At 54.3% G+C, this 27857-nt stretch overlaps 1 protein-coding gene across 6 annotated transcripts in view; it reads right to left on the minus strand.

The window, feature by feature from the left end:
* Positions 1-27857, minus strand: part of DPP6 (dipeptidyl peptidase like 6) — a 571444-nt gene that overhangs the window by 5023 nt on the left and 538564 nt on the right. For all 6 annotated transcript variants that reach the window (XM_019742500.2, XM_019742502.2, XM_074315064.1 and 3 more), the window contains exons 17-23: positions 22900-22947; positions 12935-13033; positions 9200-9269; positions 8155-8349; positions 5129-5183; positions 1848-1959; positions 267-325 (exon numbers count right to left, since the gene is read on the minus strand). In XM_019742500.2, the coding sequence (XP_019598059.1) occupies positions 267-325; positions 1848-1959; positions 5129-5183; positions 8155-8349; positions 9200-9269; positions 12935-13033; positions 22900-22947 (638 nt within the window). The remainder of the gene's footprint in view (positions 1-266; positions 326-1847; positions 1960-5128; positions 5184-8154; positions 8350-9199; positions 9270-12934; positions 13034-22899; positions 22948-27857) is intronic.

The following is a 27857-nucleotide window of genomic DNA, read 5'->3' on the forward strand; positions in this document are numbered from 1 at the left end:
CACCATGTGCAACGTGCACATTGAGTCGACAACTGGCTCCAGTCCCAGAACGGGAAGTGACAGGGGTCACTGTCACCTCAGTCCACACCACAGAATGGTGGACAGAGGATAGGCCTTTTCTGAGTGGGCGCTGATGGACGATGGGGAGAGCAGTAGCCCGGGGAGGGAGTGTGGGCTCCCGACGGGCCGGGGCTGGGAGGGTGGGAGAGCGGAACCCAGAGAAGAGGCTCCCCCACTGGGCGAGTGGCATTTGTGCCCAAACCTACCTCATACGCTCTGTTGTCAAGTCCGTGGAGGCCCAAGTACCTCTCGGAAAATGCAGACGCTGGACACAAACAGAGGGAGAGAGGGCTACCTACATCTGCGTGGAGCCCCCAGACTCAGGGGTGCTGGGGACAGGCCTGGGGCTGGGGGGCTCCCTTCCACTGGAATGGCAAGTGTTAGCTTTCAAAACACCACACGTAATCTCTTGGGAATGAGATGGTACCATGGTAACACTTAAATATATTAGTGTCGGGGGCTGGGATTTTAGCGGGATGGTGAAACCTGGATTAAGCGAAACCAAATTAGTCAGAATCCTAAATAAACGGATAACTGTACACTTCATTTCCACATATGGGAGAGGGAACAAATACTAGGAAAGCAAACTCCCGTCAGGATTTACTTATTTTTGAAGAAAGTCTTGGCATGTCTCGGTTCTATTCCGAGCCCTGTTCCAGGCTGTGAGGAAAACCCCGGGGCAGCGCAAAGGTCGGGAGGAAAGCTCCAGCCTCCACAGGTTCCAGGGAAATCCTCAGTCAGGTGGGAGGGACACCGCGAGGCCCTCCCCGTCTCGGGCACGGTGACAAGTCAAGAGGTGGGAGGGTCACGTGTACGTGCATTCAAATCAGGCAAATTGGAAATGGCGTGATTAAAAAAATTAAGAAAGACTCACTGAATTTGAAAAAGGTAAAATATGCTATGTGTACTCCCGTGGGAAAATTAATTTTAGATGATTAAAAGTTCAAGGTCAGAGTTCTTGTAGGATTAGAATTTGAAATTTGCATTAAAGCACGTTGCAAAGGTCCGTGCATCCGTGGGCAGCCTGTGGCCTGCTGGGTCCCTCCAGGGGGCCCACAGAGATGGGGTACATGGGAGGGTGCAGCCATGGGGGCACTTAAAAAGGGGTTAATGTCACAAAGCCACGCCCATTCAGAGAAAGGGGCTGGCTGACCAGAGAAAGGGGAATGAGGGAGCCCGGAGCCCCACAGTGACATTGAGCCACGTTTGGGGCTGCTCCCTGGGCGGAGGTCTGGTTCCCACACCAGGGCAGTCTGATCTCTGTCTGCTCCCTGCAGCCAGTCATCCTGGCACCGTCCCTGGCCTACGGCTCCTGCCCACGAGAAAGCCACTCTCTCCAGGAGTGTCCCGCACTGCGGGGACGAAGGTGGGAAGACAGCCCAGCAGGGCTGACCGCTCAGCTCTCCACCCACTGACCACCAAGCAGCAACTCTCCCAATGGCCCATCTGCCCACCAACCCCCCGCCGGGACACAGAGCCCAGGGGTCTGCAACACCGCCCCCCCTCCTGCTGGCTTTCCTGCTCTGGCTACTGCTGTGTTTTCAGGGCCTGGTCATGTATGTTGGGACACGGTTTAGGGCATCAGTGGACGGGCCACTTTCACTCAGAACACGTGGCTTGAAACCCTCCCTCTCCTCTCCCAGGTTTCACCCGTGAGCCTTACAACCCCATGTTGTTTATCCTGGGCTGTGGGCGCCCGAGGTGGGGGAGGCAGGTGGGGGCGCAGAGCGGAAGGGACGGCAGTGGGCCATGCGGGGGCTCGGCTTTTTGTCTAGCCCAGACCGTACCGTAGAGCTTGAAGTCTGTTACTGGAGAGAGAGCAGAGCCACAGGTGAAAATCTGACCTTGATTTTCATCCTTCGCTGGGAGGATGTAGGTGCTCAGGTACCCACCATAATCCTGGGAGAGAGAGAAGGAGAGGGAAGTGGGGGGCACGAAATGTCAACGATTCAGCCACGAAAACAGCTTCAGACGCAAGCATCCATTTTCATGGAGCACCCCTCCCCTTTTCTTAATTTCAACTTAAAATTTTTTTTGAGGTAAATGGAAAGCAACTACCTTTCCAACTTACGTAATGTAAGCCTTCCCCTCTTTGGGGCCTTAGTTTCAAGTGACACGAAGAAAAATGCAGTGAACGGGAGGTGGGCTGTGGGCCGCTAGGTAAGAGGGTCATTATCAAGTCCGTCCCAGCTGGGCACCGTCACACAGTGTTTTTGGCTGACTCCTTGTCTGCGGGCAAAGCCAACTGTTTTGTGTGATTTTGGGGGGATGGGGGGCAAAGAGGAAGCAGTATCAGGGGGCTCCCGTCCTGCTCAGCTCCGTGTGTCATGTGCAGGGGAAATCCCTTACATTCCAAAGTGCCCTTGTCTTGGGGTCAACATTGCAGACCCCGACTTCCAGCTGGGCCTCCCAGAGGAAGCAAGAGATTGCATCATTTTGTGTCATGGGAGCCGTCAAAGCCTATTGGTTCCTATGTGTCCTGAAAGACCCAGGAGGGAACAGGACACAGATGTTCTGATGAGCAAAGGTGGCAGGGACAGGAGCACAGGCCCGAGAGAAGCAGGGCATGGCACGGGGTTGCTCGAGGTGTGTGTGGGCGTGTGTGTGCTCCTGGGTGAGACAGTGGAGTGTGGAAAACCATATGCCTGAAGGAGACGACGTGTGAGGCCCACGCCCAACTCACCATACAATTAACTGTTTAAGTTTGTTAAATTATAACAGCGTCCCCTTTAGTAGAACAGCAATACCTAGTCTTAATGACAATGAAAGATTCTTTTTGGTTTCTGGCTAATAATACTTATTGTTGATGGAATCTGCAAGTCCTTTCAAGTCATTCTGCAGTTTGTTTTTTTAAAAAAAATGTTGACTGACACCACCAAACGCTGGTGAGGACATGGAGCCACAGGAACTCTCAGTCTCTGCTGGTGGGGACGCAAAGGGTGCAGCCACTTTGGAGACAGTGGTGGTTTCTTACAGAACTAAACACGCTGTCACCATGTGACGCAGCAATCGTGCTCCTTGGTATTTACCCAAAAGAGCTGAAAACTACGTCCACACAGAAACCTGCACACAGACGCTTACAGCAGCTTCACTCATAATTGCCCAAACATGGAAGCAGCCAGACCGCAAAGGCCACCCCTGGACAGTTCCAGCCATGTGACACGCTGGGGAAGGCAACACCATGGTGACAGTACAAAGGCCAGTGCTTGCCAGGGGGTGCGGGGCGGAGGGGTGAACAGGTGGAAAAAGAGGCTTTTAGGGCAATGAAACTAGTCTGTGTGAGTTTAATTAATGGTGGGTACATGTCATCACACATTTGTCCAAACCCACGGAATGTCCAACACGAGTGAACCCTAACGTCAGCGATGGGCTCTAGGTGATGATGACGTGTCCTGTAAGTTCATCCATTGTCACAAATGTACCATCTGGTGGGGGATTTGCTAGTGGGGGAGGCTGTGTGTGGGAGTGGTGACCGGGGGAGTTCTTTTATGCCTCAATTTTGCTGTGAACTTACAACTGCTCCCAAAAATACAGTCTTTTTTAAAAAAAAGCTCCTGCACATATTTTCCCTAGAGACCCCATGGCCCCCCAGGGTTTCAGCAAGAGCCAAATTCCGCAGTGGGCGGGTGTCCCTCCCCAGGTCCCCAGGACACCTGTAGAGAGGCCATAGCTCCGGGGGCAGGCGAGACTCATTTCGGGGGTGTAAAGGGGTGCGAGGACAGCCTGCAGAGTGCTGATGAGCCGCCAGGCCGGTGGGTGCGGTTACGGAGCCCACGCTCTCGGAATGACTAAGGCAAGGTGACCGTCCACGAGCAGTGAGCACACTTCCTAGGCCCATGTCGCTGACAGACGGACGTGAGCAGCTCTCTGAGGCTGTACAGCACGCTCGCTGCCCACGTGCTGAAAGCCAGCTTTCCACGCGATGACTGCTCCGTCTTCTGCCTCCCCTGTGCATGCTCACAGGTCCCAGGTGGGGTCTATGCTTCCTTCAGTGCCTGACATGGGAGGCCCAGCACTCGGGAATGGCACCGCGTGTTTTGGGAGGAGTGAAGGGTGGGCATAGACTGGCCGGGGCCTGGCGCCCTGCCCTGGGCTGTTGGGCAGTAACTTCCCCTCGTGGGGTTGGGGGTGTGACCGGGGTGGACACTCGAGTCACACTCATGAAGAATCCCACTGGCTCTGAGCCCCACACAGCAGTGGGGACCTACACGCACCGATCGCCTCTGGCCTCTGTGTCCAGGCTCTGGTCTGGTCAGCCACGGAGGGGAGCCACCGGGCCCTCCCCCCACCTCACCTCCGGCAGGGACCACCCGAGGCGCTGGCACACTGCTCCCATCGCAGGCTCCGGAGGTGCTGACGAGGAAGGTATTCCGATGGCAACCTGTCCAAGCTGCCATCTGCAGGGGGGCCACTGCGAGACGCCTCTGTAGGGCTTGTGCTGTGCCTCACCCTCCCTCAGGCAGACGGACCTGCGTCTCTCCATCAGCCTCCTGCCTTCTGGCTCGCAAGAGGCCGAGGGTCTCGAGGCCGTGTGACAATAGGAGGTACGAGGTGGCCCTCCCGGCACCTGCCTCAGCCATGGCCCTGCCTCAGGCTGCAGCCCCCGGACACGGCCCACCCCACAGAAGCTACTGGTTGGTTGGCTCAGCGCGTGCCCCTCCGTGCCCTTCCTTCTCTGCAGTGAACTTGGTAAACTAGTGGAGGGACCGCATGTGGAGATAGACAGAGATAAAGACAGAACATGAATTCCTGCCTTCCCTTCTCTCCTGGCCGCACAGCCAGAATGACGGCAGGCCCTTAGGAACCAGAGAACGTGCGCCCTCCAGGGTTGACTTCTGTCTGTCTTTCCTGCGATAATGTACAAAGCAACTCCGACAAACGAGCGGTCACACGCGGGGCTCCCCTCGCTGGAATCACAAAGCACCCAACCTCTCACTCTTAAAGCAGACATTGCTGACACGCCACCAGGCCAGTGACATTCCCAGTAAACCAGGACCGGGCCGGGGGTGGTGGTGACGCAGCTGGCGCTCCTGAGCAGGGGCTGGTGACACGCGACAGCAGAGCTCACCTTCCCAAACACGGCCACGCGAGTCTTATCAATGTACTGCTCCCTCAGCATCGTCCTGCAAGGCCCAAGAAGAGAGCGGGTGTTCAGGACGCAGCGTGGCGTGTCCTGCGTCCCCGGGGCCCGGAGCTGTGCCTCCCGCCCGCGGCAAGCATGACAACCCTATTTAAATCAAGGGAATGCTAGGATTCTAATCCAGTTCCCCGCTGCTTCTCCCTGGGGGTGCACAGGCCGTACCCACCTTAAACACTCCAGGCGTCCCCGCAGTAGCCCTGCAGAGCACCCAGGGACGGAAAGCTTGCTGTGCAGAGCTGCCGAGGCCGTTCTGGAGGCCTTTGGGCCCTGCCGGGGTCCCTCTCCTCCCCTTGCCAACCCCCTCCCTTGGCTCACAGGACTCCCATCCACCCCGACTCTGGCAGCCTCCTGCGGGGTCAGCGGGGAGGAGGAAGGCGCTCTGGTTCTGTGCTGCACTGGACTCCATTACCCTGCAGTGGCTTGTCCCCAGCTCCGGGGTGGGGTGGGGAGGGTCCCTGTCTTGTGCCTGTCGGGTGGCAGAACCCCCCATGGCTGGTGCTGCCTTTATTCATCTGCCCTCAAATCACTTAGTTTGCGTGTTTCTAGCCCCTCCTGCTCTCCCGCCCCCCCAGCCCCCAGCCCCACCCACACTGGTGGTCAGTGTGCCTGCAAGGCTGTGCCTCTGCGCCCCATCCAGCCTCTTCTCAGTGTGTTCTGTCTGGAACGTGTGTCTCCCACTTTCCCCATCTGTCCTTCGAGGGGCAGGCTTGTTCCCAGGAGCCGATCCAGGCTGTCTGCTCTGTGCCTGCGCTCCGAGTGCCAGCTGCGTCCACCCCGTCCATTTGCGGCTGTCCTCTTCCCTTGCACAGCGGCTCGGCTTGCGAGGGGACTCTGCTTGTGTCATCTGCTATGGGAAGTGTCACCCACAGGCTCCAGGACGCGACTGTGAGGTGGAGGAAGGCTGGAGAACCAGGAAAGGGCCCATGAGCTTTGGGAGCTGCGTTCATGGTTCTTCACCTGATAAAACTGGGCTGTTTCTCTCTGACTAATGACAATACAGCCCACATCCTGCACGGAGCTTCGCAAGTGCACTTTGGCTTGAAACGCGGGGGTGCCAGCTTCCGAGGAAAGTCTGCGTGTTTTCTGACGGCCGTGCATGTGCGATGGGGTCGCATTCTGGAAAGCTTCAGGGGCTTAAGAGTTGACATTATTTACTGGTTTTCTGGAACAGGGTCTGCCTTGTTTTTGAACAGATGGTGGGTCAATTCCTTCTTTTCAGGAAACACTGCGAGTGTGAAACAGCCTTTTGCCCTCTTGTGCCCGTTCTCAGCTGCAGGGGCGGGGGCGGTGGGTGTGCCTGAAGGACGCCGTGTCCTTGGTGGGCCGGAGAGGCCTGGGCCCCACTGGGCAGGGTCAGACCAGGGTGGGCGAGGACAGGAAGCAGCAGGTGGGTGGCAAAGGCGTGAAGGAGGAGGGTCTCGGAGGCAGGGAGGAGCCCAGGAGTCAGCCTTGGATGAGGCCACTGGGGTGGGCACGTGGAGAGACGCAGAGGCCTGGGTCTCGTTGGCACTGCTGGTCCTCTGGACTTCCAGGGCTCACAGAGATCGCATCTCTGACGCACGTTTCACCTGGTGTGTGTGTTGTTAACTTCCGGGCCGAAGCTTCTAACACACGCAGCTTCCTTGGCTGTGAGGTCTGCGGACATTCCTCCCTGCTCTGTATCTTCTGTCTGGGACGCATGCTGGGCTCTGCATATGGCCCCTGTCTCTCTTCCACTAGCTCCTATCTCCCTGGAGGACCTGGGGCCCTTCAGTTCCTCACTCGTTGCTTCATCCATTTAAAGATTACCGACTCAGTGCACACCGTCTTTTTACAACAAGAGAGCAAATGTTTTGGAAAGGCAATGAAGTGAATTTTTAAAGCAATCAAGAAACCTTCTTTCTTGTTTTTTTTTTTAAAGGAGGGCTCAGCTCACAGTGGCCCATGCGGGGATCGAACCAGCAACCTTGGTGCTACCAGCACCGCGCTCTAACCAACTGAGCTAACTGGCCGCCCCTGAATTTTTTAAACCTGCAATGCACACAAGCATGATGACAGGTGGCATGAGATGACACGCGTCCTTACAGTCCTTCAGTCAACAGAGATGCACCAACCTGGGCTCTGTGTGCCACCTTCTCCACCAGCCCAGGCTCCAGCGTCACGCGCCCCCATCCACTGTGCTGAGCACCACGTGGGGCCCCGTTATCTGTGTTTTCCTGGACCTTCTCGTCATTCTAAGTACGTGAGTCTGTAGGTTGGGTTGAAATGTTCCCACAACACGTCTCGGCAGTTAGTCTGTTTGGTGCCACCGTCCACTGCACCACACGACTGAAAACTGCACTCCTACCCGGGGAGCCTGAAGGCCAGGCGTCACCCAGCACAGGGTCTTGTGGTTTTTTTTTCCCAGGGCAACAATAAAACTCAATAAATAATCCCGAGCATCTGTCCCTTGGTGCTAAGCCTCCTCTGGTCCCCGGAACAGTGCTGGTCTTGCTGCGTCCGTGACAGGCCTGTCAAAATCAGTGCTGCTCTTTGGGCTGCACAGGACTTTCTGACTGGCCACCTGGATGTGCACAGGGTCCTTTTCTCAGGGACGAGGTGACCCATTGCATAGACCCATCCTCACCCATACTCTGTCTCTCTCCGTCTGTCTGTCCTGCCCCCTCCTTCCTCTCCCCCTCGTGAAGAATGGCACAGAGGAGCATGGACACTGGCTGAGGTCTGTGCCCAGCACCTGGCACGGCCTCTGTACCTTGTTTTTGGACCAAACAGACAAGCTACCTAGCTGTGGAAAACCAGTGTAAAAGTCTGTGGGACAGCATCACTGGTGGGAATACTCACTCTGGAATATTTCACATGCAAAGTGCGTGCACTGACAGGAACCACGTCTGGGAGGATTAGTGTGGTCCTGCAGAAAACGTGCCCCTCCTGCCTCTCCTGTTGGGATGGGGCCCGGGGGGCGGGGGGAGCCTCACCGTACAGCCTCCACCTGGTCCTCCTCCTCCAGGAAGCCCAGCCGTCGCCTCACTTCGTGCAGCAGCTTTGTGCCTTGGAAGCCACTGCCTCGGCCGTCACACTTCACCACCACGGCTCCGTGGCTGCTCACCATCACCGTTTCCCAGGTCACCTCGAACTTCTCAGCCACACTCTGGCTGCCCGGGGTGCCATCCCTGAAAAAGACAGTCCACGTCCTTGGCACGCTGCGTCACAGACCCTGGGGACATGGGATTCTTTCCGGAGGGGCTGTGTCACCCAGCAGGGGGCCCGCGACCCCTGGCCACCATGTGCCGACTCCTTGGAGGTGGGCGAGTGCTGCCAACGGGCTTTTTAAATGGACACGCGGGTACTAATCACTCACTGGTAGGCTGGGGGGTATGGGGAGGCTTCCCCATGATTTTCCTTTTGGGGGGAACAGGATGAGCAGGAGGGAAGGCAGCAGCTGGCCAGCTTCCCTCCCAGGAACAGCCCGAGGCAGGACTGCAGGCCTCCGGAGTGGTCAGACAGCTCAGGAACGTTCTCAAAACCAAAACCAGGGCGTCTGTCTGCTCATTAAAAGGCGTATCTGAAATGCTCTTGGCTGGGAAACGCACGGGCTTCAAGGCAGTTTCGTTGTTGAAAATGCTGCCCAGGCCAGCCCGGCGGGCAGTGGGCAGTGCCAGCTCTCGGGTGTCCGGCCTCTGCTTCTCGGGCCCAGGTGAGCCTCAGAGCACCTGCCCAGCCAGGTGCGGCCTGACTGTGTCACCAGCTTTCCTGCCTGCGTCTGAGCCAGCGACCACGGGGCGTGACTGAAGAGCTGCTCTCTGTCACAAACTGCCCCAAGGGGACACAGAGCCCTGTCCTTTGACATCTGGGGTCACTGATAGTTATGAAAAGAACCTGACGACATTGGCTGATGGCAACCCAAGCGTTTGCTTTGCAACATCCCTCCCTCTTGTCACTGTCCTAAGTCTGATACTGTTTTTTCATGTGTTCGCGAGTCCCCAGCAAGCACCCCGAGAGAGGAAGCAGCACGGTACTCACACCACCAGCAGCAAGGGGTAGTGGGAGGTGTCCGTGAAGACCGCCGGCTTGAGAACCTGCACAGGTAGACCTAGGAGAAGCAACAGAGGGCGCAGGTCAGGGGCCGCGCGGGCCAGGGACGCAGGGGCGGGCGGGGGCAGGGCACCGGGTGTCTGACTCTCGGGAGTGGGGAGGAGGGCACCCTGGGGGACACGGGGCTCAGCCACACGCAGGCCTGGCTCCAGCCTTCGTCCCATGACCCAGGCTCACTGCGGGGTCTGGCGTGCGACACCCAACATCTTTGAGGCTTAGTGTCTCCATCTGAAGCTTCCATTCAACCTCAGAAAGAGTGTGCTGGAAAACAGAAACAGCTGTATTGCTCTGAGAGCTTGCGAGTGGTTAGAGCCAGGCAGGGAGAAATGAAACCCGAGGGCAGCTTGTGTCTCTCTGTCAGGGGGCACTACTGCAACTTGTGCCCTCGGAAGAGACCAAGGGCAGGGCGGGCTGTGAGGCTGGGGGTGCAGCCTGGAGGGAGAGGCTGAGAGCCCATGGGGACCCTCTGTGCAAAGCCAGGGGGCTCTGCAGGCCTCGCTGTTTGAAGGCTGGTGCTGGGCAGGGCTGCCTGCCTGCGGACACACACACACACACACACACACACACACACACACACACACACGGGGAGCTGGGCCATCTGACTGGTTCTGGGCAGCCTAGGATCCAGTGACGGAGGGCGGGGAATTTTCCTTAGCAGTTCCCTCTGTCTCCCCCTAAAACAAACCTCTGGCCTAAGTTACAAATTGTTTATTGATGTTAACTACAACCCAGATTAGCAATTAAATGGGAATTAGTGGCTTCTTCAGGAGAATTACTATAGATCCAGCCCAGCTCAGGGGTGGCTCAGCAGCCTCCTCTGACCAGGGCCTCATTCCTGATTCTGGCCCAATGTTAATGGCCTGCAAATTGGATCAATAGCTCGGGGACCTGCAGAAAGGCAAGCTGAGACTTCGGCACCGAAACATCCATAAAACATGGTCTGGGCTGCCCTCTGCCAGGGAGAAGCCCGTGGGCGGGACTCGGCCAGGTCGGGCAGACGGCATTTCCTGACAGCCTTTCCAGAAGATGTATTGGTTCAGGTGAAAGCCGTAGCCCCTGGTAGCATCAAATGAAAAAACGTAACAACACAAGCCAGAAACAGGTTGGCAAAGTGGTATTTTTCGATTTTCTGTGGCCCCAAAGGGGTGCGGCTCAGGTGCTGAGCTGGCACACAGCGGTGCCTGGTGGCCTTGCCTCTTCACTTCCATCCCCGCCAAGGAAAGCCTCAGTGGATAGAACCCACGTGTGGCAAAAGGGTAGTGGTTTCTAAAGGTCTTCTATGCATTGTTTGAGGAGGGGACGGCATTCCCCCATTAGTGCTGTCGGGTTTGGGAAACGTACTGTAACCGCAGTGTGCGGGGTGGATGGAGGAGGACACTGGGCTTAGGAGATGAGAACGAATCTCGCAAAGGACTAGGGTCTGGCCTCAAAGGCTGCGGTGAGAAGCAACAGATGTGAGGCAGGGTTCCAGAAAACTTGCGATGGGGGTGGAGGGTGGGAGGATGTCAGGAACCTAACTGTGGCCCTAGAGGTCCAGTGGGCTGGCGTTCAGGCCTGCGACCTGTGCAGGCACGCAGGGCACGTCGGCTTCATGCTCTGCTGTTGTAAGAAGCTGCGAATGAAGAGCTCCATGTTTTCATTTTGCACTGGGCCCTGCAAATTATGGAGCCTGTCCTAAGGTCTATGGATGGATATGGAAGGTATAGGGGGATTGCAACAAACATGTAGAAGCTGCTTGCTTGTGGATTCATCCATCCATCCATCATCCATCCATCTATCCATCCATCTATCCATCCATCTATCCATCCATCCATCCATCGTCCATCCATCCATCATCCATCCATCCATCCATCCATCCATCCATCCATCCATCACCTATCTATCATCCATCCACTATCAATCTAAAATTGTCTTGTTTTCTTGCCTTTTGGTTCTTCCTTATGAAAGCACAGCACAAAACTATCTATCCAGTGCATGTGAGGGTCCTCATGAACTTGAATCTGAGAACCGGGACTCCAGGTTCTGTGTGGGAGTTTGAACCCGTCAAGGACATTATCCAGTGGGCAGGACAGAGTTTCCTTTAACACGAGGCCTTGGAATATAACGTCTTCCCAGTTGGGCTCTTTACACCAGAATACACTGCGCTCCCCAGAGTAACTCTATGTAGAAAATACCTCTGCAGGGAAAAGGGTTCGTTAAGACGAACAAGCAGTTACTCAGTTGGCTCAGCGTCCTGCTTAGCACACGTAGCTCCCTCATGTTGGGAGAGGTGTCCACGTCCTGCCCGCTGCCTGTGGGTTTCAGGCCAGTCGGACTTGGTGGCTTGTTTTTGTCCTGATGGGAACCATACAGAGGTTCATCATTCTTGCTGGTGTCTCATCCTTTCTCTCTTCCTGCCGTCGGAGTTGGCGGCACTCTGGAGGCTCGTGTGTCCTCGCATTCTGCCTGGACTGGCGGCCTTCCTGCCTCTCCGTTTTCTTCTCTGAGTCCTCTGAGCCCTGACGACTGGCGTGTGGATGCCCCCATCTCCCGCTTTCATTTACGGCTCCTCTCCTACTTGCAAATGCATCTGCCTGTGGGCTCTGCCTGCCGTGTCGTAGGCTCCAGGGACACTCAAAGCTGCCCGTGGTTCCAGGGCTGGGTGCGCCCTGTGGCATCTGAGTGCAGCGCATGGAAATCCGAGAGGAACCCAGGCCCCAGTGAGATGGTGGGAAAGGCCCTTCAACTTGTGGGAAGTCACTGGACAGAACCACATTTCTTGGCCAAAGCAACACTTCACAGCCTCCATTTAAGGTTTTCCTAAGTTTCCTACTTCTCCACCTCTGGATCCTACCTTATTCATTCCTTTGTCAGAGTGCTCACACTGGGTATTTTAAAAGAGAACCTCTGTGCTGTGGGGGTGGGGAAGAGGGATCAGAAACACATCACATTTCTGACTTTCTGGAGTGAACACGGGCCCTACACGTATCTCTAGCAATGGGCAGAAAAGTTCTAATCTTGTGTGACTCCATGTGGCCCGATGGTAGGACCAGGGCGTCCTGTTAGGCGGCCTCTGAATGGACTGGAGGCTCTGGGGGGGGGTCTCTCTGAACCGCTGACAGCCACAGGCTGACCCCCCAACAACGAGTGATGCTTCATGGGGCTCCCGCCTCAGAAACGCACTCTCTCCTCTTCTTGGCCAGCCCAAAGATGACTCCATGGAGCCCATTCGGGTGGCACCTTCCTCGGTACCTTCACGTGACCCCAGCCCAGTGTCATGCTCTCTTTAAAAGGCAACTGCTGGACGTTTCTCAGGTTGTGTCAACACACAAATCCCTCATCACGCATCCCTCCAGGTGCAAGGGTGGTTTCACCAGTACTTAGAGGTTAAGATGAGGAAGTAGCAAAAGTATCACATGGCACAGAAAAGGCATTTCTTTCCCAGGGGAGGATGTTCTCCCTGGACGGTGTCATCACATGTCCCTAAAGGACAGTGTTTCAGCCTGGGACCTTACTTAAACCATCCGCCCTGCAAGCTCAGGACAGGGGGCCTCCCCACTCCCCAGACTCCCTTGGGGGCTGGTGGGGAGGCTTTTCCAGGCGTCAGGCCGGGACTGGGTTGGGGAGCCTCCCGTGCACAGCAGGTGGCCTGCTTTCCCTTTCACAGGGGAAAGGAGCACTTACTGTAATCCTCAATGTTGATTTTCCTGTATTCCGTTTTAGGCATCTGTCGCTCATCTATGGCCTTCTGTACGTGTTCATTTGTTTCCAGGTCAAACATTTCTGAAAGACAGAAACAAAAAGGGCGCGTTCAGATTCCGCCACCAGTGATTGGAGCCATGGGTCTTCACGGGTGTCACGCCGTCGATTCGTACACCAGTTCTGCAGGCAATCGGCACTGTTTCTATCTCACGGACCAAGAAACGGAAACATTAAATCCCTTGCTGAGGCCACACGATAATGAGGGGGAGGCCTGGTTTCCAGGCAGGAGCTGGGGCAGCGGAAGACCCTTCCCACTGGGGCCGGCGCCCCTGCCTCACAGGCTTCTGCTCTCTGTGGCTTTTCTCCCTACACAAATCGGTCTGGGTATGTTTTATCTCAAGACTGCTTGCTGGGCTGGGGAAACCAACACTGTATATCTGTTAGGACACACGGTTCTCCAAAGCCAGGGGCCACAATTCCCGAGGGAGGAAAGGAGAGAAGCTGCACTGTGATCTTTATGAAATTCTCCAGGAAAACCAGATTCTGGTTTCCTCCCATCCATAGGAGGTGATCTGGCTTTGGAGCCCTTAGCTGGGAGGGGCACATGAGCGGACAGTGAATGCAGCCACATGAGCAGTGATTGACAACGCAGGGGACCAGCCCTGTTCCCCCCACGTTAGAGACACGTGGGACTGTGTCTACGCCCCAGGATACTCAGCCCCCCCGCTCTTTCGCTTGTCACAAGACACAGATGCCCTGCGTGCACAGTTCTCCCAATTGCAAGGATGCCATCCTCTGCGTCATTAATCTCCTACAGAAATGGCCTTCCCACTGTGTGTCACCACCTGATATGTAGTAAAAATCATCTGACCTCCTTTTTCCTTTCTCACTTCAAGCCTCCATATGAGGAAAACTTGTGGTTCGCCATGAAAGGGAATTTTGTCTTCAAGAGACTTTACCTTTGGCTCATCAAATCAATGTGAAACCTTCAGGGACATTTTAAAGAATAAACGAACATCACAAGCCGTGTTACAATGACCGTTAAACCATCCTCCCACAGTAACTCCCTATAAGGACAACAGGCACTCGACAGTGACACCGCACAGGCACCTGCAGGCTGCAGTGTCACAACAAGCGGTGCCACCACTGACTGTCTGTGTCTGGGAAGCAACACACGGCTGTCAGCGGGGCCGCAGGATCCAGGGGACCATCACTGAGCACGACCACAAACTGCTACAGGGCCAGAGGGGAGCGAATGTTCCCAAGGCTTGTGACGAGCACATAAACAAAACAAAAACGTGTTTTAGATGTGGCTGGACACGCCTTTGAACATTTAACTTGGGTGAAGAGGTGAGGGGAGAAGTCGTGAAACTGATTTTCTAACAGGTAGAGTTTAAAACAAATCTGAAGTTGGACCCCAGCGACGGCAGATTCTGAACACCACACAGCACGCAGGACATGGTGCCCTTTGCAGACCGCGGGAAAGGACAGCTGTGTCTACGGAACGTGCACGCAGGTCTGAGCAGATGCGACCACAATCCTGACGCCCGGAGATGTGGCCTGAGCGATGCCGCGTCCCCCCTTGTGGCCGCACAAGCATGCGATGAAGGAACACGCGTGCCCCTGCCTGCTCCGCACCCACGCCCACACTCCTGGTGGAGCAGAGATGGCAGTTAGTTTTCTGAGTCCAAATGCCCTCCATCCTTACGCAGTGTTCCAGGCACACACGGTCAGTCGAAGGAAGGTGGTTTATAAGATAGTAACTATTTATTCCACATGTTCTTTTCAGATTTACAGGGTGGGGAGACTAGAAGGGAGCTCTGCAGAATAAAGAGAAGTATAGTATTTTCAATTTCTTTGCTGCCCCAGGGCCTTTGTACTGGCTGTTCTCTGCTTGGAGTTCTCTTTGCTGGGTCCTCCTCCTCCGTCAATCCAGCCGTCACCTTGTCAGAGAGACCATCCATCTCAGGTACACTGAACACCAACTGCACTAACTTTGGTCATTTTCCTGGCTCCCTCCTTATCTCCTCACCTACGACACCAGGGTTCAGTCCCATCTCAGGGGAAATCTGGGAAGATCTGTTTGTGGAAATCTGATTCAGAACCTGGAAATGACGTATCTCCACCGCAGCTGAGTCTGGGTTTCAACTCAACTCTTTCTCCCTGTTCCCAAGTGTTCCCAAGAAGGTTTGTGCTGGAGAAGACAGAAGGAAGGACTGAGAGGTCCTCCTGGGTGTTTCCGAAAGCCCGAAGGCTGTCAGAAGGTTTAGACTCTCGAGTGATAAGAGTTGGAGCCATTGAGGCCCATCCACCACTGCTCCCGGCATAAAACAGACTATACCCACACCAACGGACACTTGCGTTAAATTGATTGGAAGGTCTACGGTGCTCGAGGGACTAACGATACCCCCAAGTTACAATGTTTAGTTAATTCTGGGACTATGAGGAAATCCACCAATGCTCCCCAAACCCAGGCTTATTATAGGAGCCAGGGCATGGAGCTTACGTAGAAGCCTCAACTGCCCAAGACCTGCGAGCTTTACCTCTCTGGCCAGGTGTGACAGGCAAGGGACCTGGGGGTGTGCGGATGTGGGTCAAACTAGAGAAATGGAAACTTAGGATGTGAGTGGAATTGGCCGACACACAGTTGCAGGGCCGTCACCGACAAGAACAGAGACCCACTCGCCCCCATCAGACCAGCCGCACGGAGCCTCTGGTTCTGGAGCCGCGAGGGCTTCCGCTGGCGGGACCACGAAACTCCGGTTGCTACAATACACACTTCTCTCTGTGTGTGCACTTGACTTTGCTGTTTCTGACATCCCCTCGCAGCCTTCAATGCTGATCCTGAAGGAGAAACGTCACCCAGGTTGCAGTGCTGTCTGGCAGCCTGCTGAGTTCAGCTGGCCCGACGGTGACAAAGACAGAGCCTTGCCGCTGAAGCAGCCATGACCAATTCCTGGCCCTCGGAGCTGTGGTGGCGCGTGGGGGCGCCTGCTCTAATCGCACGCAGGTTCATAGCCTGCATTTGAATAGCCGCCTCTCTGCACTGAAATCCCACCCTTCACAGAAAGGCACCGAGGCAACAGACTATTACATTTAGTTAAATATTAGATTTCTCATTTAATGATTGCCCACACAACTGGTTTTATCAGCAGAGAGCTGCTGTCCCAGCGGGGGATTGAGGTGAGCCATTTTATTTGTTCCCATAATTGCATTCAAAGAGGGCCAGGTCTCTCCGGAGGAAAGAAGAAAAGATTGGCATGTGCCCCGAAGGAATTTGCTTTTGACTCCGGGGCTGTGGGTACCTCCAGTCTGGAGCATACAAACGGACCCTCCTTAATTAAATGTGAGCCTCCCCGAATATTGGGTAGAATTAACTATTATCAGATGTGGATGAACAAAGCCTGCTCCTGAGGGGGACCTTCCGGCTGTGCCCAGTGGTGGATGCAGCCTGGCCCCTGGGCTGTCTGTCCCAGACCCTGCTGGTCAGGGCGTTGTGGAATCTCCACTTGGATGAATTTGGGGGAGTTGGTGGCCGGAATCTAATGGGAGCTAATAAGCAACTGGTGTAAAGCAGACGGGCAGCCTGCTCCATCCCTCATTTCTGCAGGGGGCAGAGCACAGGACTGTGTGTGTGTGTAAACCGGGTGCACGCACAGTGTGTGCAGTGTGTGTGTACAGTAATCAGCCTGCAGGGTCGCCTGCTGGTGCTCTGACCCCTGCCTGGACTTGCTGTGCCTTTCCTAGCCTAGGCCTGCCCTGGGTACGTCGGATCACGTCCTCACGTGCACCCCTCGCTGTGGAGTCACGACCCCGCCCTCCCGTGCCCACTGACTGGACATCACGGAGGCCGTCCACCCACCCTGGGGCCGTGCATGCAGAGCAGACCCGGACCCAGGGCCGGCACTCACACTTCTGAGAGTCCACACTGGAGATCTCTGAATGTCTAGCTGCCAGTGTCGGTGCCACACCGTTGGGGTAATAATTGTTCTGCTGTGCCTATTTTCTATCCAGCCGGATTGTAAGCAACTTGAAGGCAGGGTCCAGGAAGTGAATGCACCTTTGGTCTCTCTCAGCCGCTGGCGTCGTGCTAGGCAGGTGACCGGGTTAATGAGGGACTGTACCCCGATGCACCCCACTCAGGAACGGGCATGGGGTTGGCACAGCGCCATGGGGTCTGCCCGGTGGCTGTGGGGCCAGCAGCCCTCTGGTGTTCCCGGGAGAGGAGAGAGGATGAGGTTGGTGCCCTGAGGGGTGCAGGACGCCACACATTCTCAGCTCTGTGTCAGCCAGACGCCAAACGTGCTGCCTTTGGTCTAGAACGAGGTGTCTGCAGACCTGACCCTCACCCCGTTCCTCCAGAAAGGCTGCCCGTGTGTGGCGTCCTGGGGACCCAGGAGAGGTTCCAGATACACAGACAACCGAGGGCTTGACGGCACCTCCTGTCTCCCCTGCTACCTGCGCGAAGAGGTGACACCTGTGGGTGGTTAGTCAGGAAGGAGACGGGGCGGGGCAGGGTGGCCCCGGGCGGGACACGGAGTGAATAGACTGCGTCTGGTTGGATTTCGTACGGGAGCTGCCTCGGTGCTGGCTGGCAGCGGGAGCTGGTCTGCTTCTTTATAAAAACCCATCAGAGGAACGTAGTCGTGGGAGAGGCACCCACCAGGTGTGATCACAAAATACGGTGACTGCTGCTGCCGAGTGCCATCCAGCGGAAAGGCAGGGACCTTCATATAACGGGAAGCGGGAAGCGGCACGTCAAACAGTCACAGTGCGTGACAAGTTTCAACTTGGTCGGCGCAGTCAGTCAGGTGTGAGCTATGATGGAGAGAAGCTGTGTTTTACTTGTAAAGTGTGCCGTAAATCAGCCTCCGTCATGACGACGCTCCGTGTCACACATCGCTCCTGCTACGGCAATTTCTGTCAAATAAAAATCCTTATGGTTTTGTCCTCATCTACTTTATTGACCGGATCTGGTACCATGTGACTTCTGGCTCTTCCCCAGAGTCAAAATGACCACGAACACATTTTGAATGGATTCAGGACATCGAGGCAGCCATGGCAGTGCAACTAGAGACACTCACGAAAGAGGATTTTCAGAACTGCTTCAGAAAGTGGCCAGAATGATGGAAGAAGTGTGTTCAAAGTGAGAGGAAGTATTTTGAGGGCGACTGATAGCAATGTGTCTTTTACTGTAATAAACTTTTTTTAAATTCAGACATTCACCATATGTTTTGATCATGCCTTATATCTTTGAGGGGTGGTGGAGGGGTGGTTCCCGGGCAGCCCAGGAACCTGGAGTCCATGAACACGCTGACGAGAGGCTGTGGGCGCCGTTGGAGATGCACGTCACGCTTGAACTCCCGCGGTCCCTGCGTTTTCTTAGGGAGACTGCAGGCTGTGTCGCCTGGTGACGGCCGTCCCCTCACCCCGGGCCTGGGCCTGTGAGCATCAGCCACACACCTTTTCACGCTCACGTGGAAGCAGTGATCCGTGGCTTTGTTGGTTTTCCGCCGCGGCACCTGAGTTGTTTGAATACCCAGGCACCAAATGAGTATGCTTTGGTCCCAACCATAATTACGTTCTTAGGGAAACAGCTTTTAAATAATTCAGAGTCACATCTGTGAACGGCCCGCAGGCTCTGTTTGTCGATAAGCTTTTCTAAAGGGAAAGAGTCAAGTATTCCCAGGGTGGCTCTGGGGTCACGGGGACAGGACGGAAGGACACAGAATTCTGAAACAGTAATTTCACATTTCCAGGGCGATGGATGAGCAGCCGCCTTCAGAGTCAGACCCCTCACCCACCAGGGCCGACGTGCGGTGTCCTTGTGGTTCCAGTCTGTCACTGTCACACAGGCGGGCCACACATTGGCTGGTGGGCAGAGCTTTCCAAGGGCTCTCTGGCCTCCCTGCCACTTTGCTGCAGGGGCCTGGCCCCCACTTCCTGTCCGCCTTGCCCGGCTCCCGAGGCGGCTCGGTCACTCTGTTCACCTCATTCAAATGCAGCATGAGCTTCAACCACCATCGGGGACTCAGCGTCGTGTCAGATGGAACCAGGGTGGCTTTGCAGCCTTGATCTGAACTGCTGCAGCCGTGAGCACCTTACCTAGGTGACAACAGTGCAAAGGCCTGAACTCCCGGGTCCTGGGGCCTGGGGGGGGGTGGCCCCCATGGTGAGGCCCACGTGCTCAGGGGTCAGACGACCCGAGCTTCTAGTCCTGGACGTGGATGTGACCTCGGGGACGTGGCTGTTACAAGGCAGCGCTGGTCCCTCTGCAAAGCCTCAGGCCGGCTGGCCCACAGGACGCGGGGGCTGCTCGATTCTGTTCAAGTAATGGACGCCCAGCCAGGTGGTGACAACAGGACTAAATGGCCAGCATCAGAGGGTGAAGTTCAAGAGCTCAGACCTCCCAACTGTCAGCTACCCCTACAGGCCGGGGCTGAGCACGGTTCACCCCAGAGAACCCTCTGCTGCCGTGACTTGGAGCAGGACAGGGGTGAGGCTGCATCCACCCAGGGCTGGTCTGGGGGGAAAGGTGATGGAGGCCAGCTGGGGGCATGTCCCTTCTGCCCCAGGCCGTCTTGGTGCAGGTGAGACCTGGAGTAGCCCCTGACGGGCTGAACTGGACAGTGGACTGCAGGGGCGCCAGGCTCTGCCCAGCCAGGCGCAGGCCTCCAGATGGCACCCACCGCTTTCTAGCCGTGGCACCTAAGCAATCCGGTCATGCTCCCTTGCCTTGGTTTTCTGAACTGAAAAACGGGGTGATAACAGTCCCTGCGTCACAGGCCATGGGGAGATGACATAAGTTAAAATATGAAATGTATTTACAAGTGCACCAGCCCCTATCAAGTGCTTCCTGAACGCTGGCTGTGGTCACTGGTGTCACCATCACCCCTGAGGCCTCCATCTTGCCTGGGCCCTTGACTGGGACACGTTTACCTCAGACATTCAGGACGCAGCCGGACAAGCACACACGTGGTGGGCTTTGCAGAGTTGGACAATGCAGGACCGCAGGCAGGGGGCACGCGGAGGTGCAGGGGGCCACGGTGGGGACGGAGACTCACTATTGGCCGTGGGGACGCTCCTGGGATTTTCCCAGTGGCCTCAGCCACACAGAGCACAGCTAATATGAGGCACGGCTGAGGCCCGAAGGCTCGCCTGTGAGGTGCTGGCCTGCCAGCCACTTGAGCGCCTGCCGAGGTGCTGCAGGCAGAGGCCACCATGAGGCTTTGATGGGCAGACGGCAGCTCGGACAGCATACCCGCTCCGGCCCGAGGACGTCGGGCCCCTGCCCCATCCTCACCCGAGGGACTCACACTGTTTGACAGACAAACTGCAAACTGAGGGCATTTTGTTCCACGCCCACACAGCTGGGGATGGGAAGGGCTATAACTGGACATCAGACATGTGAAAAGTTAAGTGCACAGGAAAAATATGCCCACACACCTCCCACCGACAACACCGAGAGGCTGGAACTCCGCACGCTGGGTCTGACAAGTTATCAGGACATGCAAACTGCCGCCCTTCTTTTCCAGGGGGACCTGAGCCTTTCCTATGGGGGTCAGCCTCCAGGACGGAGCGGAAGGGACTGGGGCCACTGCCGGGGGACCCAGGGCTTGGGTCTCCTGCCCAATAACCGTGTGCAGGTCACATCTGCTTGAGGCCCACACCTGTGACTGGCATGTGAGGTGTGGCAGCCAGTGTTTATTTCGAGCTGAAAAATTCAAATATTTGATATGATCTTTTAAACACCTGAGCTCACAAGGGGCTTCACTACGTGGCTACTTCTGTTTTTCTTCCTTCCTCCCTTTCGTCCACCTCCTTTTTTTTTTTAAGATTTTATTGGGGAAGGGGAACAGGACTTTATTGGGGAACAGTGTGTACTTCCAGGCCTGTTTTCCAAGTCAAGTTGTTGTCCTTTCAGTCTTAGTTGTGGAGGGTGCAGCTCAGCTCCAGGTCCAGTTGCAGGGGGCACAGCCCACCATCCCTTGTGGGAGTCGAACTGGCAACCTTGTGGTTGAGAGGACGCGCTCCAACCAACTGAGCCATCCGGGAGCTCAGCAGCAGCTCAGCTCAAGGTGCCGTGTTCTATCTTAGTTGCAGGGGGCGGAGCCCACCATCCCTTGCGGGTCTCGAGGAGTTGAACCGGCAGCCTTGTGGTTGAGAGCCCACTGGCCCATGTGGGAATCGAACCGGCAGCCTTCGGAGTTAGGAGCACGGAGCTCCAACCGCTTGAGCCACCGGGCCGGCCCTCCTCTTTCTCTTTTTAAATGACTTCCCACTTTCTCCACTTACTGAGATAATTTGTTCTTGAGTAGTTAAATTGGCTGAACAAACAATGTCTTAGCTGTCGATATTCTTGCAGCTTGAATCTTGCTTTTCCTGCCCGTGAGTGGAGGTAAAAATAGGGACCTGTGCTGCCTCCCTCACGGGGCTGACAGTCGGGGGCGAGGGAAGGGGTACAGGTGGACGGGCTTCCTGACACATGCTCAGCTGGGGCCGTGATCATCACAGCCCTCGGAAGTGGGGTCCACGTTAGGTCAGCAAGGCTGTGGGTGGCACCTACTCGAGGCCCAGGGATGGTGACCACTGGGGTGATTCCCAGAGAGGGACCCAGGATGGCTGTTCACATGAGGCCTGACAACCAGGCAGGACCAAGGGGAATCATTTTTCCAGAGAAGAAAATAATAAACTGGGCGTGAAGCAGACGCATCAAGTGAGCTGTATGACCTGCAGCAAGTCCCCCGTTTCCAGGCTTTACGATGGAGTTTGAGAAGCTTGTGGACAGGTGGGGGAGGGGCATGGTGCAGCCCAGGCCATCGGCCCCCAGGCCTGCGGGGACCCTGCCCCTCCTGGACATACGACCAGACCCCCAGACCTCACCAGCTCCTTGCACGCTCCCTAGTTGTGCTGGAGATGCGGCCTGGGGCGGGCGCCCCTCTTCACCCAGAAAAGCAACCCCACCTCGGGGAGGACACAGCCCCCTCTCCCGCCTACCCCTCTGACGGCCAGCAAGCGTTCCGAGTGGGTTTTGTATTCAGTCTGACGTGCGTTTTGTTTGTTTGTTTGTTTTTGCATTTAACTTACTTTTAAAAATTGATTTATTTCTGATTTTATTACTTAATTTTGAATTTCTAATAATTTGATAGATGTGTGGCACGTTACCATTATTTTGGATTTTTTCTAAATGCTGTCTCTCTATTTTACCTACTTCTGAGCACTTTAATCACCTTTTAACCGGTGTCTACATATGCTATTGGAGGTCTCCTTTCCAGCTCTGTGGTGCTTGGAACCCTACCACAGAGACAGGTGTCACAGACTCACTCACACCTGGCCGCCTGGGTATTCAGAGGAACTGCACACTCACTCTTGCCACCAGGCCCTGAGGGAATTACAGCAACTGCCACAGGTGTGACTTTCTGTAAGAAGGGAGGGTACAGAGCAGAGTCCTGCCAGGGAGGTGGTGCCACCGTGTGAAGGAGTAGGGTGGGGGGCAAGGCCCGGGGATCCTCAGGGACAGGGCAGAGCAAGGCCCTGGAAGGGAGGGATGGAGGCTTTCCTGCCACAAAGGCGCCCCCTGACCCACAAGGACAGATGAGCCTCAAGGTGCCATCAAGCGCTGGCCATGGGGGTGGGGGTAGACTGGGCAGGGCTGCAGCTCCTGCTCACGGCCGTGGGCTCTGCTCCATGTCGCACACAAGGCCCCGTGTGGCCCGCCGTGGCCTCCAGGCCTCAGCACTCATGGGGGGTGGGTCCTCCTGGCTGGGGGACGGTCACTTTGTCTTCCATCACATGTGAGCAATACTGGCGATTGGCGGGGCTCATTCTGAACTGCGAGGATGTGACCCATCTCTGCCTCCAAATGGGAGCAGGAGCTGGATTATAGCCTTCAGCTGCCCCCGCCTCCCAAGGTGCCAACAGATGTAAACAAAGACCAGGGCACTTACTTGCTTTGTCTGTTGTGTTGTGCACGGTCACCCTGGGGACGCCAGGACCTGCATCGGGTGGAGACGAGAAGCCAGAAAAGAAACAGAAAAAAGGCTGTTAGTGTCGCTGAGAACCGAGGAGCATCTGAGCCTTCGCTACGACTCGACGTCTGTGGACTCTGGTCCACGGAAGGTCAGCATGGAGGGAAGGACAGAGGGCAGAGGCCAGGCCTGCGGGGTGCGGAAGGCTCTGTACCCAGGACACTACCATGACCACAATCAAAGTACGTGTTTTCAGATTACTGAAATACCGTAAAAATCACCTTACAAAGCATCATTTGGTTTCCGTCCTTCTAACCTCATTTTCACTGTCCACGCAGCCTTCCCTGCGTTCTGGCAGGTCACTCAATCTCTGTCTGGAGTCAGCTTTCCAACACCGCCTGGGAGGGCTCATCCAGGAGGAAGTCACTCCCTCCACTGGCCCCGTGGGGCACTTTGTAAACACTTATGACTGTAACAGGATTGTCCTGCCTCAAAGAAGGGCCCTAAGCACCAGCGGTAGCAACTGTCCTACTGAATTGCAATTTTAAAAACACATAAGTGCGCCTACCAGGTTTGCACTGCACCCAGACACAGAAGACAGACGGACCCTGGAATCCTGGGGCCTGACTCTGTGTCACCCTGGGGCCTATTCAGAATCGGGAGTCAGTGTGGTACACACAATGTTTGCTGTGTAGATGAACGGTTAATGCGTGAAGACCGCCTAAGCCTATACTTGGCCGTGACGGATCAAAATAGCACACTGACCTTCGGCTAAGGAAGGATCTCTTGAGACCATCTCTGTGCCCTGTGTTTTATGGTTCAGGTATTTGTCTCTCTGAGGTACTTCGCTCCCAGGTTAGCTGACTCCATTTACAGGACCTGACTTGTATTCTTATTTATTTTTGGACAGCCACAACCATCCCATCTTCACCGCTATTTTAATATAGAGCAGCCTTTTGAATAGCTGAACAGAAACAATACAGAGAAAAACTACATCTGAAAGATGACACAAAGCCAAAGGTAAAAAGCAGCCCTATGTATAATGTACAGCTATTGATTCTAACCTAATCCCACGCAGCCACACAGATCTGCCCGAAGGTCAGACCCTCCTCTGGGAGGCAGGCGCCCTGGGTCCGTGGCCATCTGGGGTCCAGGAGCCAGGCTGTCCTCCAATTACCATTACGCGGGCTTCTCTGGCCCCGGTGGTGCAGACCCACTGCTCCGTGTGAATTTTAGGATTACCCACTGACTTCAAGACGTCTATGATGGCAGGCTCCTGGAAAATCGGCAGGTGATTGAGGAAAACACCTAAATCAAACTGAATTTTCTTGTAAGAAGAAAAAGCAGGACATTCCCAATTTGGAGTAAGAGACTTGGACCTTGTGATACTTGGTCAGAGCTGGGCTGTGGTCACCTGAGATTTCTCTAAGAAAAGGAAGGACGTGCTCAACACTTAACAGCTTACACAAGATTTTGGGGGTGCTCATGACATTTTACTAGTGAGTCAGGAGGAACTTCACCGGTAAAGTTTTAAACTGAGTTTCTTTACTTTTCTTCTTCTTCCAAACCATCTTACGTGCGTCTAGCCAGCAACTACCTGATAGAATGTGCTGCTTTGTACAGTACAGAGCTTTTGCTATTTTGTCACTGCTGCCTGGAAGGCACTTGTTCTCTGATGTCTGTGAACGAATCTAGAAAATCTTGCTTTTTGCTTCACAGGTGGCCAGAAAGTTGCAGGACTCTGCCCACTGACAACTCCAGCTCACCGTTTCTTTTTATTTGCACGTAATTCAATTCAACAAATTTTGAGATCCTACCATGTGGAAGGAAGGCACAGGCCAGGTCCAGGAGACAGACAGAAATGGACAAAGTACTTGCTGTCGGGGAGCTCAGAGCCTGGTAGGGGGGGTGCATGCACATAAACACACTTAGCTGCTGCAGTCACCAGAGGCAGGCACTCGGCTCAGAGGGCAGCACATCAGCTCCGTAAGGAAGGGTGTGCTGTGCTTCCAGCTCTGCTGCCACTCACTCTGTGCTTCCAGCTAAGAGCATTGTCATGTCTGGGTCTCACCTGTACAGTGCAGGGTTGCTAAGGAGTGTTCTTAGCAAAAGTAACAGAGGCTGCAGCAAAAACAACAGCAGCCACCACTTCTGGGTTCTTATGATAACCAAGACACGGAGCTGGGTGCTGGAGAGACACTGCCTCACCTCGCCAGCACTGGCGAGATGGCATGTCCTGTTCTAGAGGTGAGAATCTACGACGGGAACCTCCCTCGGAAATGTTGGCATGGACAAGTCCACGCCTGCGCTGAGAAGGACGTTCTCTTCTCTGCCTGAGCTGGAAGGTGAGGAGCAGGAAGGTCAGGAGGAAAAAGCAGCATTGCTTCTCTGTTCTTGTCAGCCAGCCCTTCTGGTTTCTGTATGGTGTTGTCCAGTCTTAGGACATAGGGGATGCTTTGGGAAACATAATTATATTTCCCAGTAAACTCCTCTGTCAATGAGGTCACACATTAAATATTTGATTCTATCTGTACAATCTTAGGCAAACACCCCTATATTCATAGGGTTTGCATATATGAACATATGAGTATAGTGCGGACATAAAAATATTTATTGTACTTGTCTTGGTCCTGTCCTAATATTCCTAAAGTCCTTGGCAGGTAAGCCTGTCCCCTAGCTGGTGTTCCCTGGGAGCCAGCAATAGGAGCATTAATATCCACGCCGAAAATGTCCACATGCAGGAAAGTGGTTATATCTCCTCAGCCTCTGCTGACAAAGAGATAACTCCAATAAAAACAGTATCTGGCCTTTAAAAACCTTCGGTTAGTCAGAGAGATTATTTTGGCTCAAGTTAAATATCTGACTTCCAAATTTATATTGTCCCTGAGGGGAGAAACAAACAAAGTGAAGCAAGTGAATTCACAAGCAACACAGATGGTAGTTTTTTGGATCAATAAGGACCCTGCAGCCAGACGGGGAAATTCAAATTGCAGACAGAAAAGGTTTGAATCACACAACAGACTTGCAAACAGAAACTATTTATTTCTGCATCTCTGGTTTCTGGTCCCATTCATTTCAGAACGTTAATTTACACCTGCTTCACTGGATGGAGCAACGTGACAATTACAGAGGAAAATGAAGTAATTAAAAAGGACACAAAACTGGCGGGGGGGGGGGCGAGAGTCATCAGAACAAATAACAAAAAATCAGAGACAATACTTGTCCTCATTCCTCTCATCTGTATCCTCAGAGGGTACGTATGTGGCACATAATTTCCAACCGGAAGCTAAACTCATGGTCCGTAAACAATGGAGACTCAGGCAGTGTCACGGCCACCACAGCGTATCTCGTAAGCGCTGACGGTGTCAAAGCACAGAGGCCAGCAGGGTGACCCAGAGGAAGGCTCCGGCCAACGGAGATCTCTTTATTTGCCAGCTCAGGAATTACGCACACGCCTGATCCACGAGGTTCAGACACAGAGGTGCTATTAGGCCGCTAATACCCGGGGAGCTGGCCGAGGTGCTGAAACTACTGCAATGATGACACTATTGTCCCCACGCCTGTATGTCCTAGTACATTTTGTGGCTGATTTTGAAACCTTGTTACTGCTGACCTCAAACCTGGGATTTGGGGGTTTCCCCTCCCATGTCCCACAGCAATGAGTTTGCTTTAATCCAATTTCCTGTGTCCAGGGAACTGGAAAGTGATCACATGTCCCGTGCAGCAGCCTAAGTGACGTCACTCAGCGGGCTCAGAGGTCGGGGGGTTGCTTAACACACTCTCACATGATGGCGAACAATGTCATGTTAACTTTTTACAGTCATGTGTGACTCTTGCTCTAGAAATTACGAGTGACAGGGCACGTGACAGGCACTGATTTTTAATACGAGAAGCCATCCCAATCGTAAAGAAAGAAGGGGCGTCTGTGTGTCCTCAAAATTCACTAGTATATTTGGGCAGTTGATTCATAAAAGCTTTAGGCTTTAGGAACAACCTGCATGTCAGCACCACTTTTATGCCCCACACACGTCAACCTGGATGAAGTTTCTAGACGTTTAGCATCATTCACAGAATCAAAGTATGAAGGAAGAAGCAGCATTTTCTTTGTTTTGTGAGATTAGGTAGATTACAGGAAAAACGAGGCCACGTGCATTGGCTGTTTCATCTGTCCCTGTGCATGGCCAAGCTAGGAGGATCTGGACTGGGGTCCCTCACTCCTATTCACGTCTCTTCCAAATACACTTCCCGCAGCTCCTGGTAGTCATGTCTCTCAGACCTGTGATAACACTTCTCATCACCTGCCTCCCTCGTGATTCCAGAAGGTCTGTGATGATTTTCAAGCAAAGCAGTTAAGTTCTAATTTGAGCTCTAATGATATACTTAGGTCTTATCTCTCCAACGATACTTGTATCCACATAGAAAAATGCAGTGTCTTATTAACAGTAAGTGGATAATTGATACTTGCTGATTAACTGAATGGACAAAGAATTCACCAATGGGACGCAGTGTCTTGGGAGATTGTGCAGTTGGTATAGTCAGTCCCAAGGCCGTGGCATGTTATCTTGAACGTTTCCAAAGTTGCAAGTCCTGCTTTAGAGGTTAGCCTTGGTTTTCAGTAAGTGCAAAAGATCACTCAGAGCTAAACTTTTTAATGAGGTCTTGTTAAGCTTGATGATTACATCAATGGTCACCAATCAAGCCTGCTAAACAGGAAAGAACTGTCCATTCCTGAGGGGTCGGGCCCATAAAGGTCGTGTAAGAGGGATTCTAAAGTCTTCTGAATGATGTCCTCACATAGCAGTGAGTGCTCAGCTCCCAGAGAAGAACAATATTCATTTGGATGTACAAATTGTGGTGCGTGAATAAACTAGGCTTTGTATCATTACAATGACCACATTTTAGGTCTTTGGTTTCAGATTGGATCAGATCTGGACACA

This window comes from Rhinolophus sinicus, linkage group LG11, assembly GCF_036562045.2.
Source record: "Rhinolophus sinicus isolate RSC01 linkage group LG11, ASM3656204v1, whole genome shotgun sequence".
In the NCBI taxonomy this organism is placed as follows: domain Eukaryota; kingdom Metazoa; phylum Chordata; class Mammalia; order Chiroptera; family Rhinolophidae; genus Rhinolophus; species Rhinolophus sinicus.